This window comes from Aulostomus chinensis, chromosome 3 (assembly GCF_037954235.1).
Source record: "Aulostomus chinensis isolate RoL2024-O1b breed Wild chromosome 3, RoL_Achi_v1.0, whole genome shotgun sequence".
Classification (NCBI taxonomy): domain Eukaryota; kingdom Metazoa; phylum Chordata; class Actinopteri; order Syngnathiformes; family Aulostomidae; genus Aulostomus; species Aulostomus chinensis.
In genome coordinates, this window is record NC_141322.1 from 20,112,389 (window position 1) to 20,126,353 (window position 13,965).

Consider the following 13,965-nt stretch of genomic DNA (forward strand, 5'->3'; position numbering starts at 1 on the left):
AAATTGTAGAATTGTAGAATTGTAGAATACAAGACATCATTTACGGCATTCTGTGCTGGCAAACAGTCACACAAAACTCCTCTGAGGATCTACTTTCTTTTCTCCGTATACTGATATTCACGTTCTCACTTTGATGGGATCTTTGCAGCTGTTTTTAAGTTGTCTATCTCAGCGTTTCTCAATCCTGGCCCTCAAGGTGCACTGGCCTGCATGTTTTAGACGTAGCCCTGCTCCAACACAGCTGATTCAAATGTTCGGCTGGTTACTAGGCTCTGCTGAGGTCTGATAACGAGCCACTCGTTTGAATCAGGGGTGTTGGAGCAGGGCTACGTCTAAAACATGCAGGCCAGTGTACCTTGAGGACCAGGATTGAGAAACACTGTTCTATCTCAACAATCTCATATCTGAAGCTTTCTTCCAGGCGGCCATTTTTTGTATTCCACTCACCAAGTTATGAATGTGGAGTTATACTCATTTGCTACAACTGCTGTGAATGAATATTATTTTCAAATGATGTTAAAATGTAGTTTTTAGTCATAATCAAGCGACAGATCAGTTCTCTGTAAGTGTCTGCAGGATAACTGTGTTTCTCGACTGAGGATCTGTAGTGGTTTTACGTCAAACCTGGAAACTCCCTGGAATGATTCACTGAACGGGGCTCACATGCCAACATTGGGAGGAAACAAGGCTGCCAGTGTTGGCCTAGACAACAAGAACGTGATACACAAAAAAAAAAAAACGCCTTCTTTGGAATTAAGAAGCACTGCGGAGATTTACAGTTAGTAATCTCCTTACTTACCAGTTCAGTATGATTCTCACTTAAGGACAGGTGAAGGTGGGACCAAGCCTGGCATTAAATGATGTCCCTTTACTGAACCTGTTACTTATAAGCTTTGCTGTAAGGCAGGAATGCATCTGTAAGGGTTTTAGCATTTAATAAACAGCTTTCACATCCTTACTTCTTTCTGTATGACTCAAATATGTGAAAATACTCATTAATTACACTTGTGATTCTATTTCTGTGCTCTGCTCACCCTAATATGTCCTATGTGTGAGAATTACCTCCTTCTTCGACCTTTTATTGTGAACCTCAGTATATTTACTAGTTTCACGTGTTGCAAACGTGTCCTACAAAGGCCCTGAAACGTCAAGAATGTGTGCTTGCAGTAATTCCATCCAACACGTTACTTTCCTGAGTGTAATGCACACATTCACAGCTCACAGCAAAGGTGGTTTGATTAAGAGCTCAAAGTATTTCTTCTAATCCGTGAGGAGAGTGTTTAAATACACCAAGGATGGAGAACGGGAGTCTCAGACGGAGGGAAACACCAGCTTGGCTGTCTGCATCATCTCAAGCTTAGAACGCAAGAAACTCACAGGTGTGAACTTGGAGCCAGTGTCAGAATGATTTTTCTAATGGACCTTCAGATGATGCTGCTGGATGTGATTTACTTCATCCTGCGTAACACTGTACGCATTGTCCTGCGTCCTCGCACCAAACCTATTGAAGAGGAGCTGGTGCTGATCACTGGATCAGGCGGCGGTCTGGGTCGTCTCTTTGCCCAGGAGTTCACTAAGCACGGTGCAGAAGTGGTGCTATGGGACATCAACAGCAGCTCCAATGAGCAGACAGCCAAGCTGGTGCGTGAGATGGGGGGTAAGGCTCACACCTACACGGTGGACGTCACCAACAGGGAGGACGTGTATCGCAGCGCAGAGCTGGTACGGAAGGACCTGGGCCGGGATGTTACCATGCTAGTGAACAACGCCGGAGTGGTGGCTGGTGAACGCATGCTGGACTGTCCAGATGAACTGATGGAGAAGACCATGAAGGTCAACTGTCACGCCCTCTTCTGGGTGAGACCCTTCAGTCAATACGCGTTTGAAATAGTCTAGTTTGAATTCAACAATCGGTGCAGAGGAGATGAAGCCCCTCACAGGACCAGTGGCCTTTACTCCGAATAGAGCTGTAGAATATTTCTTATATAATATCATATATTATTATATAATATCATAGTGATGGCTGCCAGTATATCACAATTACGTGTGTCTGTGGGTACTTTTAGATGTTTTACTATTTCCAAAAAAACTATGAGGCCAAATTTCACCAAACTTGATGGAGGACGAAGCCATTCAAGTTTGATGAGGCTCTGAGTCACAGGGCAGATGCACTAATTATCTTTCCGTCACATTGATAGATGTTGGAGAAGAGCATGTTTTGACTGAGTATTGGATGTGTGACATCACACATGGGCGGCACGGCTCAGGGGATGAGTGGTCGTCCAGCAACCAAAGGGTTGCTGGTTCGATCCTGGACCCCGGTGACCATATTGAAGTGTCCTTGAGTAAGATACTGAACCCATAATTGCTCCTGATGAGTAGGCTGGCGCCTTGCATGGCAGCGTCCACCATCAGTGTGTGTGTGTGTGTGTGTGAATGAGATGACACTGTGAAGCGCTTTGAGTGCTGCTAAGGTAGAAAAGCACTCTATAAAATTGAGTCCATTTACCATTTGAGTCCATCACACACAGAGTCACAGGTGTTTGTTGAATTGGCCACAGTTTTCACTTTTCACAGAAATGTATTTGCTCAGAACATGCAGCTCATCTATCATCTAAGACATCTGAACATGATGCTCCATGGTCATGATATGTTAAGTTTCAGAAAAATAAAAACTGGCACCTTAGCAGAGGTACAGTGCATTCACTCATTTTCCTACATTTTAATGGCGTTTCAAGGTTGCTCGCATGAATGTTGATTTTAAAGTTTATAAGAGGTTTTTTATTAGTCAGTTCCCTGTGAACAGAAACCTGCCATTATCAAAAAAGCAGAAAGATAAAAACAGCCTTGAATATATTTTGTGAAGTCTTCTTGAGAGCATTGGACGTCAGGGGTCACGGTACAAGATGGTTAAGACCTTGACAGATCAACGAGGAAGAGTTTTGAATATCACGTCACACTCTGGATGCTCAGGAGGCCTCAGAATCAAATTGACCAACTTAAATCACGGATACATGAAACTATTTCCTTTTTCCCCGTCACATTTGACCCTTTTGTTAGGTCGTACACCTTTTTAAGTCCAACACAATGACTCAGGGACTGAGTGACATTAGGATTCAAGTGTATGAGTTGCTAAATAATTAAGTTGCTTTTCATCATCGGCTGCTTTACAGAGTAGGTTATTGTGTGTGATGTGACGCATGACGTGTAAAAAAATGTATTAACATGATCCCCTTCATGCTACGGATTCCCTCATCAATCCTCTTAATATGAAGCTGCTAGTGTAGCATAAGCTTCCTTCACATTGAGCAACGTTTCAGTCCACACTGTTTGTTGCCTCATGTTTTAACAAGGTGTGTGTGTGTGTGTGCGTGCGTGTGTGTTTCAGACGGTGAAGGCCTTTCTCCCTCAAATGAAAGCCCAGAATCACGGACACATTGTGACCATCGCCAGCGTCCTCGGGCTCTTCAGCACAGCTTGTGTTGAGGTGAAGTGGGAGGGAGGGAGAAACCTCACTGCAACACTAAGATAGGACAGATTTATTGTTGCAATTACGTCACAGAGCTGTCAGAGTCGATGAGTTGCATTTTCTTCTTGTCAAAACACAGTGAGATTGCGTTTATGTGTCGGTTTTTAATGTGAGACAGGATTACTGTGCCAGTAAGTTTGCTGCGGTGGGTTTCCATGAGTCTCTGGCCCATGAGCTGCTGGCGGAGGAGGTGGAAGGAGTGAAGACGACTCTGGTCTGTCCCTACATTGTTGACACGGGCATGTTTGAGGGCTGCAAGATACGGTATGTCTTATTCATGTTCCCCGTCTGACTCCGGTCCTTTGTTTAATTCAGACATTGTGTGGGTTTCATCACTCTGGTTGGTGCCATTTAGAGTACAAAACAAAATGGGGAAAAATGTAAAAATGCTATCATGCTAACATGGGGCCATAAAAAGATTTAAAAAACAAAAGAGAAAACAAGGGGATTCCAGCTCATTTGGATCTATGTGCTATAATTTCACACTTTGGTGCATTATTTGCACTTTCAGCATTATAAATTCCTGGACAGAGAAGTAACATCCAAACAGCGTACAACTGGATAAAGATTTGGAATGTACCAGATGATGTGTTTGACAGTTTTTGGACAGTTTTGCTGTTGACAGCCATCAGTCGCCATTAGCTTTACGCTAAATATAGACGTTGCTGGCTCTTTCTACATTCTGGGGTCACAAAGGTATGTTTTTGCTTTGAAATAACGAGAAGTCTCATCCTTCCCAGCATCTACTTGTCTATAAAGAATAGCAAATAACAGCCTTAATGATTCCCTACCTATAAATTAACAAAAGCATCTTTCACGATAACACATAATAAAAGCGCTTTTCAGCACCGTGAACAGCTGCTGACAACCCTCATAACCTTGCCGAGTTACTGAGATACTTCAAAATATAATAAAAAAAAGCAACAATTACAGCAGGATTGTGTATCAATGAAGAGGAGCGCTTGTGCTGCTTCACCCAGCTCATGCAACTCACTGCGAGTGCCAACCTGTTTGTCCTTGGGTGGCACTAACAGGGAGGAAGTGGAACTGATACTAGCCCCTCTGGAACCCCAGTACTGTGTTGAACAGGCCATGAATGCCATCCTGATAGACCAACCACTCGTGTGCATCCCACGTCTCACCTACCTGCCTTTCCTCTCCAGGGCGTGAGTATCAGGACACGCATTTATGTTGCACAGTTAATGTCCGCAGTAAGCTTGCATCACGCTTTGTCTTTCAGGTTGTTGCCATGGGAATCCAACGTGGTTACGTATCGTTTCTTGGGGTCCGATAAATGCATGTACCCTTTTATCGATGCCAAGAAGAGACAAGTGTCAAATTGTGTCACTACGGTGGCATAATCTCAAATGAATACATCCAACTTTAAAATCACGTCACTCAAAAGGGGTTCTCAAATACCACATGATGCAAAACAGAAAAAAAGCATCTGTCTGCTTGTGTGGACAAAAGAGCAGCTGCCAGGGTTCAATCACATGTTGATGCAGTGATGCAGAGATGGAAAGACTTGAGGAGTTTCAGACGGATCATTCAGAAGCCTCGATGGTGACGACTCAGACAAGTGGTCATCAGCCCTGAAAAAGATTTCAAGAATGTTCCGATTTAAAGCTGATCCAAAATGTCGTCACTTTAAACTTGTGAATGAACCCTGAACTGACCAAATGAGAATTTTAACATCTACAATTGCATGTTGTAACAGAATATTGTACTGTACGTTTACATAAAATAAAATGAATGAAAATATCAACTCCGGTGGCTCCGTTTAGCTCCAGCAGACAGGTGAGTGCTGACAACTGAAGAATGAAGCAAATGAGGAAAGAAGAAGCTCTGTGAGTAAGAACAGAAGTGTCTCAAAAACCTGGAGAGGTTCTGCAAGGGAACATGATTCAAATATATTTGGAACACAGATTCATCATTTCATTTTTCCACAAGATTAAACCTTTTGTTAGCGAGTGCTGTCCTTCCTCCCTCTGCTCCGTGGATCAGAAGGACTCAGGGGTTTTAACTCAAGACAGCAGTAAACAACACACACAACCTCAACGCAAGTGTGATTTTACTCACCAGGGGCGGGAAGCAGCACCACCTTCCTCTCTCTGACATGGCAGTGGTGGATGTGTGCGTGCTGCACATGGAAACACTTGTTTACTGTGGTTTAAGGGTGATTTGAGCAGCGCAGATTTGGTTAAGGGAGACAGGTAACATTTGATTGGACTCTGGCTATAAAGACTGTCTGACACAAATGAGAGGTTCTAACAGGTTAAGTTGTTGATGATATCTTTCAATGCAAAAAATGTAAGATTATTTAATCATGATTGCGAGGATGAACAGAAGAAAATCACTAGTCCAGGTTAAATTTCATCAAAGTATCTGCATTTAAAATTGAGTAACTTTCTGTACGTACTACACCCCAGTACACACACACAGCAACCCAGAACAAGCTCCCGTTGGGGAGAAGAATGAATAATCAAACACGTGGACATTTGCATCAGAGGCTTACATGTCCTCATCGATGTAGTTTTTCAATAAATTTGCTCAAATTTTGTGAACAGTTGTTTTAAATTATACTGATTGTAGATGAAGGATTAGTCTAACACACATTACGGCATTAGCAGTTATAAAAGAAGACACGATAACGTTACTTGTTTGGTGCTAGACAGCACGCGGGTTTAATTACCATGGGGGGGAGCAGAGATGGGAGGCTGACATAAGGGAGGTCACAGGAGCATCAGAGAAACTTCCTCGCCACACAAAGTGAAGACAACATCACATTACATCACACGCTACACTTAGTAACAAATTCTTCCCGGACCTACATGGTTATGTCAAGAACACTTCACTTGTGGTTGTTGATGCAAAGCACTCCAGGAAAATCAACAGAGGTTCACCAGCTGCACCCTAGACAAAGATGAGGTCTAAACCTTCCTAAGATTGTGTTTCATTAATTACCTCAGGGGAATAACACTTAAAAACAAGAGTTAGCAGGTCTCAGAGAGAGAAAACTTCTAGACAAAACAAAACATAGTTCACAGTATATCGCTTCTTTTTTTTTTTCCACATGAAGAAAACCCCCAAAATCATTGACTAGGATGCAGCTAATTTTTCTACAAAGCAACAAAGAAAATGTGAACAATTAAACAACATCAAGGAGGGGAAACCAGTTTTTCCAGTCAATCTTGTTTAACTGAACATTTCAGAATGATGAATATGAACAGTGATGGTTTAGTGCTGATGGTGCCCAGAGCATCCTGCAGCCGTATAAAACAGATTAAGAACACAGTGTCGGAGTTTTTCTCTAGTGCTTTTACAGACAACCCAACCTGATCATCTAAACAGTGCCATCCAGGGTCTGTGCCAATGTGCTTGAGTTAGCCTGTTTGAGGTGCAGCTCACCTTCAATCTCCTGCTTGCCACATCTGCAAAAAAAAACCCCCAAAACAAATATAAGTCATGTTCAAAGCTCATCAGTCCACCGATGTTCCTGTTGGTAGATGATTTTACATGCAGTGGTGTTCAGTCCTTCATTCACAGTGACATGTTTGCACGAGAGATTTCTTATTTAGAACATCAAAGTCCAGTGTGCGGAATCTTTTAGCAGAAATACAGTCGAAGTAGCTAAAAGGAGCATTCTTGCATCAGTGTATACCTACACCTTTTAACAACTGGAGCTGCTCATCTGTCCGCCATGTTGTAACCAAAGTAGCCGAGAACAGACAAGCCAACAGGCTTTTGGTTTAAAAGTTGATTGCTTCTTTATGTGTTTTGTCATATTTGTCTAACTCTGGACCCCCGTAAATTAACTAGTAGAGGGTGTTCTGCTGACCGATGGAGGAAGAACATCTAACTCGTGTTGGGTGAGCTGGGATCCTTTCACGGTCCTGACTAACCGGAATCAAAGTACAAAGAAAAGACGGTGATGGAAGATGGTTACATTACCAGAGGGGTCACATCATGTGGGACAGGCTGACTATGTAGCCGAACAAAGTTAGAATTTATCTAAATGACTGTTCCTACGTTTGTTATAATTTGGACTCAAATCACAATTCAAAGCTGTGAAACAACAGAAATCAGACATGATTGATCCTGCAGTCCACCAAAGGTCCTCTCGAGGGAGAGGAAAGGCGAGGGGCTCCAATTTGCAACGTCACCACTGGATGTAACCCAATCTTACACACTGGTCCTTTCTACTTATTGTGGATGCTGTTGTAGCTGTTTGTGGCTGCTTACCCAGGGACCGGTCCATTTCCTGCTCTCTCATTTGGCTGCTGGTCCAACTCAGAGAGCATCTTCAATATATTCAGTGCAGCCTGTAGGAACAAAGAATAGCTGTGAGCTGCTGCTCACTCTGAATCTTACCCACTACAATAAAAGGCTCGTTTTTGTGATAGTGTGTAGTTTTTTTAATAAAAACAAAACAAAAAAAGACTGAGTTTAAATTGTCAAACATCAATCGCACGGTACATTTTCTCAGGAAATATTTCAGTGACGTTGATGAAAATATTCAGGCCCACTTCTGGTCATTTTGGAAGCATAACCAATTGTTTCAGTTGCAAATTTACAAATAATGACAAGTGGGTTATGGCCCTTCGCAGAGATCTGCCCTCTCTAAGTTCCAAGTGCACTTCTAAGTTGTTGTATCTGTAAAAGTGGCAACGTGAGAGCTGCACTGTTGTGAATCAAAGCAGCAGCAGAGTCCTCTCTGAGATGTGTGGGAGGATGAGCAGTTTTCAGCCTCGTGGCATGGCTGATTTTTACTGGCCGTGTTTGAATGTGATCTTCTTGACTGATTCAAAGCTACAACTTGCTGGGAAAACTGGCACACCTGCAGCATCCACTGTGACTTGTTCAGCGACAGGATGCCTTATTTTCCAACCCTGCATAGACCTGCACGGCTCTGCTTTTGAGTCATAGAATGCAGGTGGGAAAAAAACAAACAATGCTGACAGGATGTTGGACATTGTTAAGAGCAAAGCTGATAGCCTCAGAAAGACAGAGATACAGTTGGACGTTGAGCAGAGCTTGTAGCAGACAGAGAGGAGAATCTGGACTGGTAGTGTTTGCTGTGAAATCTCACAGATACTTCAAATAATAGATGAGTATCATGAGCTCAGAGTGAGCTCTGGATCTGGAGCGCGGAGAGACGTCTACGTTATCCTTCCACAACTGTCAGGTCATCTTCCTCTCATATCTCATCAAAAATGTTGTCTCTGCTGTAACATCAATGTAAACTCACAAACAAATGTTCCATCTAGCAAATTTTACAGGATGAAATCAATACATTGCCATGTGAGTGAAACAGCAGTGATAAACTCACCATATCATGACAAGATTCTACATCTTTTCCAATCCCATGACTGATGAGCGGTGGTTGGGAGGAGCAGTTTATCAGAGACACAAACTCATTCTTATTGTTTTTAGGAAAGTCTTTGTATTCCACCTGCAAGAAAATGAACCAGATCAGGAAATATGTAATAGTTGTTATGTAAAAAAACAAGTTTAAGTCCAAACTAATGAATGCACTGGTGGCCTGACTGAGTTTAAAAGGGCAAAGCAGTTGGTTACCTGTAGGCCCTGCACAGATGCAAGAAAACCAAGCTGTTCTGAGGGTCTGGTGAGGGGTCCATGGGGCAGATGAGACAGGTTGTTTTTGTTCTTCAGGATAGTTTCGGCAGTCAGAGATGTCCCTGCGTAAAGCAGCTCATTGGCAATGACGGCAGTGACAGTGGCCTTGCCTGGGTTGGGCACTGCTCGACTGTAGTCCTTTGCGTGGGATCCTTGGCAAGCTCCCACCGCTTGAGCCACCTCTGGTACCATGGGCAGGATACCTGCAGGCAGCTGCTGGTGGCTCAAGTAAGGCAGGCGGAAGTCCTCCTCCTTGGACACTTCAGATTTTTTATGGAGACATTCTATTAAAAAATATATATAAAAAGATACACTATGACCACTGCTACATAGTAGAGTATAGAAACACTCAACTCACCCAATGCCACCTCCTCTACAGAACCAGGTTCAAAGAAGGTCACTTTGCGCCCATCACCAGCTTTTTTCACTGGGGTCTGAATATCACAAACACAAGAAACAACATCATATATACATGATCTGGTCAACTGTCTTGACTAATGACTGGAAAGAACATCTACAAGTAACCTTCTCGTCCGTTTTGAGTGCCGGTTTGGGAGGTTGAGGCTGAGGCACTTTATATCCCAAGAGTTCCAGCATTTTCTCTGCTGCGTTCCTCTTGGCCACCTTCTTGCTAGGTCCCATTCCCTCTGCAGACTGGCCGCATACAGTCACCTGTTATAGCAAACATGCAGCAAATACACATCAACAAGAACACGCACAGGAGACAAATGTTGCATAAGTGGAGCGGGTGGCTCGGTTCATTAACTGCTGACTCACCTGCATGACGAACTCGCGACGGCGTGGTAGACCCCTCTCCGTCACCATAGTGTACTCCGGCTCCTTCTCTTTCTTGGCCTGCTGGATCTGAGCCAGGCGGCTGATGGGATTCATACCCTGACCATATTCTGGGCTGGTCTGCAGCTGTTGGCATGACATGTTCATTATAACTTAATGAGGAGTCTTTAGGTCTGTACTGATGATCCTCTTTCCAGTTCAGCACATTTAAATTACCTTCATGATAGATTTGGTTTTCTTCTTGATGCGTGGCAGTGTCTTTTCTACACTGGGTATATAGGGTAGCCTCTTCAACTCGGCCAGCACTGCTGCAGCTGACAGCTTCTTGGCAATCTTTTTACTCTTTCCCTCACCTTCTCCAGAGAACTCGCCAACTGTAACACGCACTAAAAATCTCTTCATGTGTGGGGGGCCATCTTCTTTTAAAACCTAGAAAATACCAAGATGTCACCAATTTGGATTTAAACAAGTACAACAAGGCTAAAAGAGGCATTGTGACTACATATGATTGACCTGATGAGCTCCCATAAATGAGTAAATGTATCACCTCAAAATTAACAGGTAAGTTGCGTTTCAGTGCAATTTCAAACACTTGGCTGATTTCGGATTTGTTGAGGTTCTCTTCCTCAGGCTCTCCGTTAATCTGTGGGGAGCAGAAAGCAGTAAGGCTGGATTCAATTGCTCAAAACAGTTCTGGCACTATTTCATGCTGACTGTGCACTTCTTTTCTCACCACTGGCAACTGTTGCAGTATGGGCTCCTTCTGCAGAACTTTCAGAGCCTTTCCAGCAGCGTCATGTTTGGCTAACTGCCGCGTTCGCCCCTTCCCAATGAACTGCTGGCACCCGATGGATAATTCCATGTGGTATAACATTGGCCCCACTGGAGCAAATGGGTAGTAATACCTGGACACACAGTCCACTCGAGAAATGCAACTCCAATCTCACAAACAGACTTCACAAAATCGTCGATAAAACTAGGATGAAAGGATCTTTTGCTTTAAAGGAAACTCACTGCTGCATAGAGCGCTGGTACGGCCCAGGAGCTCGGACATTGTAGTTGAAGTTTGGTGGTCTCATTCCCGGGTAAGGGTCTAGAGGTTTATACATGGGCTTTTTCCCAAGCTTCATACATAGCGCATTCAACTCCATGGTATGCGTCATGCCGTCTGCTGTAAGGCCAGCACATATAAACACAATGAATCCAAGACAGAACAAACCAGCACGTGAGCTACACTCCTGAACAGCACCAGTGGGAGCAGCCCACCTAGATTCTTGCCTGTGTTGCGGGGTGTCCTGATGGTGGGCTTGGGTAGTGTAGTCTCAGCAAGGGCAGAGGCAGCAGCAGAATGCTGGGCTTTCTTGATGCTGGTCCCCTCAGCCTCCCAGTGCTGATCTCCCAGGGTGAGCCTCACTGAGAATATCTAAGAGATGCAACGCAGGAGCCAAAACTCAGACAAAAGACTCTGAAATTCATGCGTGGTCTATCATTAAACCAGAAACTAATTGACTCCTTCCCCACAGGTTGGTTTGTGAAACCAGTGTACCTTAGAGTGAGCTGGCCCTTGCTCACAAAGTAGCTTATATTCAGGTTGAATCTTGTTGAAACGGGCTAACTCATTCACCAAACACATGGGGGTCTTCTCTTTAGGGTTTGCCATGTTAGATACTGTAATAAAGAAAAAGATCCTGGATACTCTCAACATATAGGCATTATCACAATGTGGAAAAATTTGAGCATCCCAAATATTCAAATGCTAAAACGAGGCTTTGTGAACAAACCTGTGGTGGTAGTATAGGGCGTGGCTGAACCTGCAGGGAGAGCGGAGCTCCTGGTGGGCTGGCTGGCGCTCTCTGAGGGTAAGGTGCCTGAGGCACAGGGGATGCTGTACCCAGGCTGTGGCTGCCCCAGCTGCAGCGGGGCAGAAGCAGCAGGCATGGGGCTCGCCGGACACTGAAACTGGAGCTGGGACATCCTTGTTGGTCTAGCTTTGTCAATAATAGGCTGAGGTTGAGATAAGAAGTGTGCAGCTCTGCCACTATAGGGAATCTGTTGATTGAGGAGGTTTGAATGTGAAGCTCCGCCTGGAAAAAGAGGATTTAACAGAAGTAACGGAGATTAGCACATCTTTAAATACAACAGAAATAAGAGTATCCATTGGGTGGGATATCACTGAAGTTATGGATTCTACTTATCAGGCCAATTGTTTGTTGATTCCTGAAATGTATTCATTTGTTAACTATATACAAAAAGGTATGTACTGGAAACCTGCCTATAAAATTTTAGATTGCTCAAATGAATTTTATGGCTCCTCATCTTTTTTCCTAACACAGTACAGAAAAAAGACATCAAAAAATATGCTAGCATTGATAAGCTTGTGGGCATACAAGGTAGATTCTAAGAGGTCATGATACCAATTATTTTATGAGCCATGCCTCCGATTCCCATCCCCAGGAGGGAATAGTCAAGTTATTTCAATACAGGCTGCTGTTCGCTGAGTCTTGCCCGGGAGAAGAAACCTATGTAGACTACAGGGAAACATGAATATACAGCAAATGGTTCCTGACAGCCAGATCAGGTTTAAAATCAGCACCATCTGTGCAGTTACAGTGCTGCAGCAACTGAGTACTTAGCTTTTGCGCATCACATTTCATCTTAGACCCCACAAATGGATGAGATCAATTCTATGCACTCATACAGACAAGGGCATAAGAGAGAATGTCATGATACAAAAGAAAGGAGCAGAGGACGCTGGACAATTATGCTTATTTATAGGTTGTGATTTCAATTATGCTAGTGGTGACAGAGTGCAGCAATTGAACTCTTCCTTCGGGGGATAAATTATATTGACAGAAAAACATTTAGGGAATAGTTAATTAACAAATCAGTTGTATTTAGCAGCCGTGCCAACTGCACCATTCCGGGTTTTGCTTCACTCCATCATAACAAGCCTGCAGTGTGTGAATGAGCAGACTCGGACACGTTTACAGAATAAACGTGTTGACATAGCCACGTCATTCCTCAGTAGAGACACTAGCACTGTTAGCTCGAATGTTGCTCGTCAACAATCGGCTCAAACCTAATAGTGAATTAACAGTGCAGCTAAAACAACAACGAACACATTGTTCTCAACTGAGGTGCACGGATGCGGGATGCTACCTGGTCTGGCTGTTCAATGAATGGCTCCTTAAGCCCATTAAATACACATGCAAAAATACATAACTTGTACCTCGTCGCTTCATTAAATATTTGCATGATACACATTTTGATGAACCGGGTCAAGTTTAAATAGCTTTAATTGTTAAAAAAAAAAAAGGTTAGCCGGCAAACTAGCTAGCGTCAATATCTACAGGCTGATGGATATGCTCCACAGTCACACATCAATGTGCTTATACTTTATCAAATTGTTTGACAAAGCATGTGGAAAAGCCTATAAAGAACATTTTATCTGGACGGTGGGATGAAAGCAGGCCGCCGGAAGACCACAGGAGCTTTCCCAAAAGACCACGTTAGCCAATTAGCTTCATCCACAGTGGCAGGAAGTGCACAAAGAGACAACTTACACTAAAACACTTACAACCGCTTAAATGTCTAAAGCAAAGCTATTTTCGAAAAGATGCATCTTCTTACCGAAAAGGACAATAGCTGACACCGTTGTATTCATCCTGTTTAAGTGACTCTTACGGCTTTTATTAGTGAGACTGAGCAGCCGGTGAAACTGCTAGCCTAGCTAGCCAGCTAACCCCTATCGGTACCCTCGTCGAGTCATTGCACAAACTAAGCCTCACCTCGTCGTCCTTTTGTTCTGTGTGAGTTACGCCATCGGACACATTGATCAAGTGTCGGTTGCTTTGCCAAAGGCCAGTTTGAAGAGCCAGTCTTATTTTTTTTTTAATCAAAATGCGGGCGGTGAAGAGATGGACATAAGGAAGACAGGGCAAACACTAAAGAGAATGGCCCTGTCTCGATTCTCTCTTCCGGAAGTGACATCGACAAGAGGAAAT

At 43.5% G+C, this 13,965-nt stretch overlaps 2 protein-coding genes across 8 annotated transcripts; one reads left to right on the forward strand and one right to left on the reverse strand.

Annotated features, from left to right (window-relative positions):
* The first annotated feature begins 1,368 nt into the window (after positions 1–1,368).
* Positions 1,369–5,347, forward strand: rdh20 (retinol dehydrogenase 20). The gene is made up of 5 exons (XM_086199427.1): positions 1,369–1,857; positions 3,389–3,487; positions 3,648–3,793; positions 4,564–4,695; positions 4,770–5,347. Exons 1-5 carry the CDS (start codon positions 1,405–1,407, stop codon positions 4,888–4,890), a joined length of 951 nt encoding a protein of 316 aa, XP_086055553.1. The 5' UTR covers positions 1,369–1,404; the 3' UTR covers positions 4,891–5,347.
* An 835-nt stretch (positions 5,348–6,182) lies between these two features.
* Positions 6,183–13,934, reverse strand: stau1 (staufen double-stranded RNA binding protein 1). Of its 7 annotated transcripts, none has more exons than XM_086199422.1 (15): positions 13,750–13,934; positions 11,743–12,045; positions 11,508–11,629; positions 11,240–11,384; positions 10,976–11,129; positions 10,695–10,866; positions 10,509–10,604; positions 10,178–10,390; positions 9,944–10,087; positions 9,692–9,838; positions 9,525–9,600; positions 9,107–9,450; positions 8,859–8,981; positions 7,772–7,851; positions 6,183–6,960 (listed from the first exon to the last, which is right to left on the reverse strand). In XM_086199422.1, the coding sequence occupies exons 2-15, from the start codon at positions 11,933–11,935 to the stop codon at positions 6,873–6,875; spliced, it is 2,097 nt and encodes a 698-aa protein (XP_086055548.1). In that variant the 5' UTR covers positions 11,936–12,045; positions 13,750–13,934; the 3' UTR covers positions 6,183–6,872. The 7 variants fall into 7 exon arrangements, with proteins under 7 accessions (XP_086055548.1, XP_086055552.1, XP_086055547.1 ...); XM_086199426.1 differs by having other exon boundaries at positions 9,107–9,426; positions 10,976–11,132; XM_086199421.1 differs by having other exon boundaries at positions 10,976–11,132.
* Positions 13,935–13,965: the final 31 nt, after the last annotated feature.

Coding starts and splice junctions, on each gene's coding strand:
- stau1 (XM_086199419.1), bottom strand. CDS start 11,935: ATGTCCCAGCTCCAGTTTCAGTGTCCGGCGAGCCCCATGCCTGCTGCT. Junction 9,451..9,524: donor TGTAGAGGAGGTGGCATTGG/GTGAGTTGAGTG, acceptor ATTTTTTAATAG/AATGTCTCCATAAAAAATCT. Junction 6,961..7,771: donor GGAAATGGACCGGTCCCTGG/GTAAGCAGCCAC, acceptor TTTTTTTTGCAG/ATGTGGCAAGCAGGAGATTG.
- rdh20 (XM_086199427.1), top strand. CDS start 1,405: ATGATTTTTCTAATGGACCTTCAGATGATGCTGCTGGATGTGATTTAC. Junction 1,858..3,388: donor ACTGTCACGCCCTCTTCTGG/GTGAGACCCTTC, acceptor TGTGTGTTTCAG/ACGGTGAAGGCCTTTCTCCC. Junction 3,488..3,647: donor TCAGCACAGCTTGTGTTGAG/GTGAAGTGGGAG, acceptor AATGTGAGACAG/GATTACTGTGCCAGTAAGTT.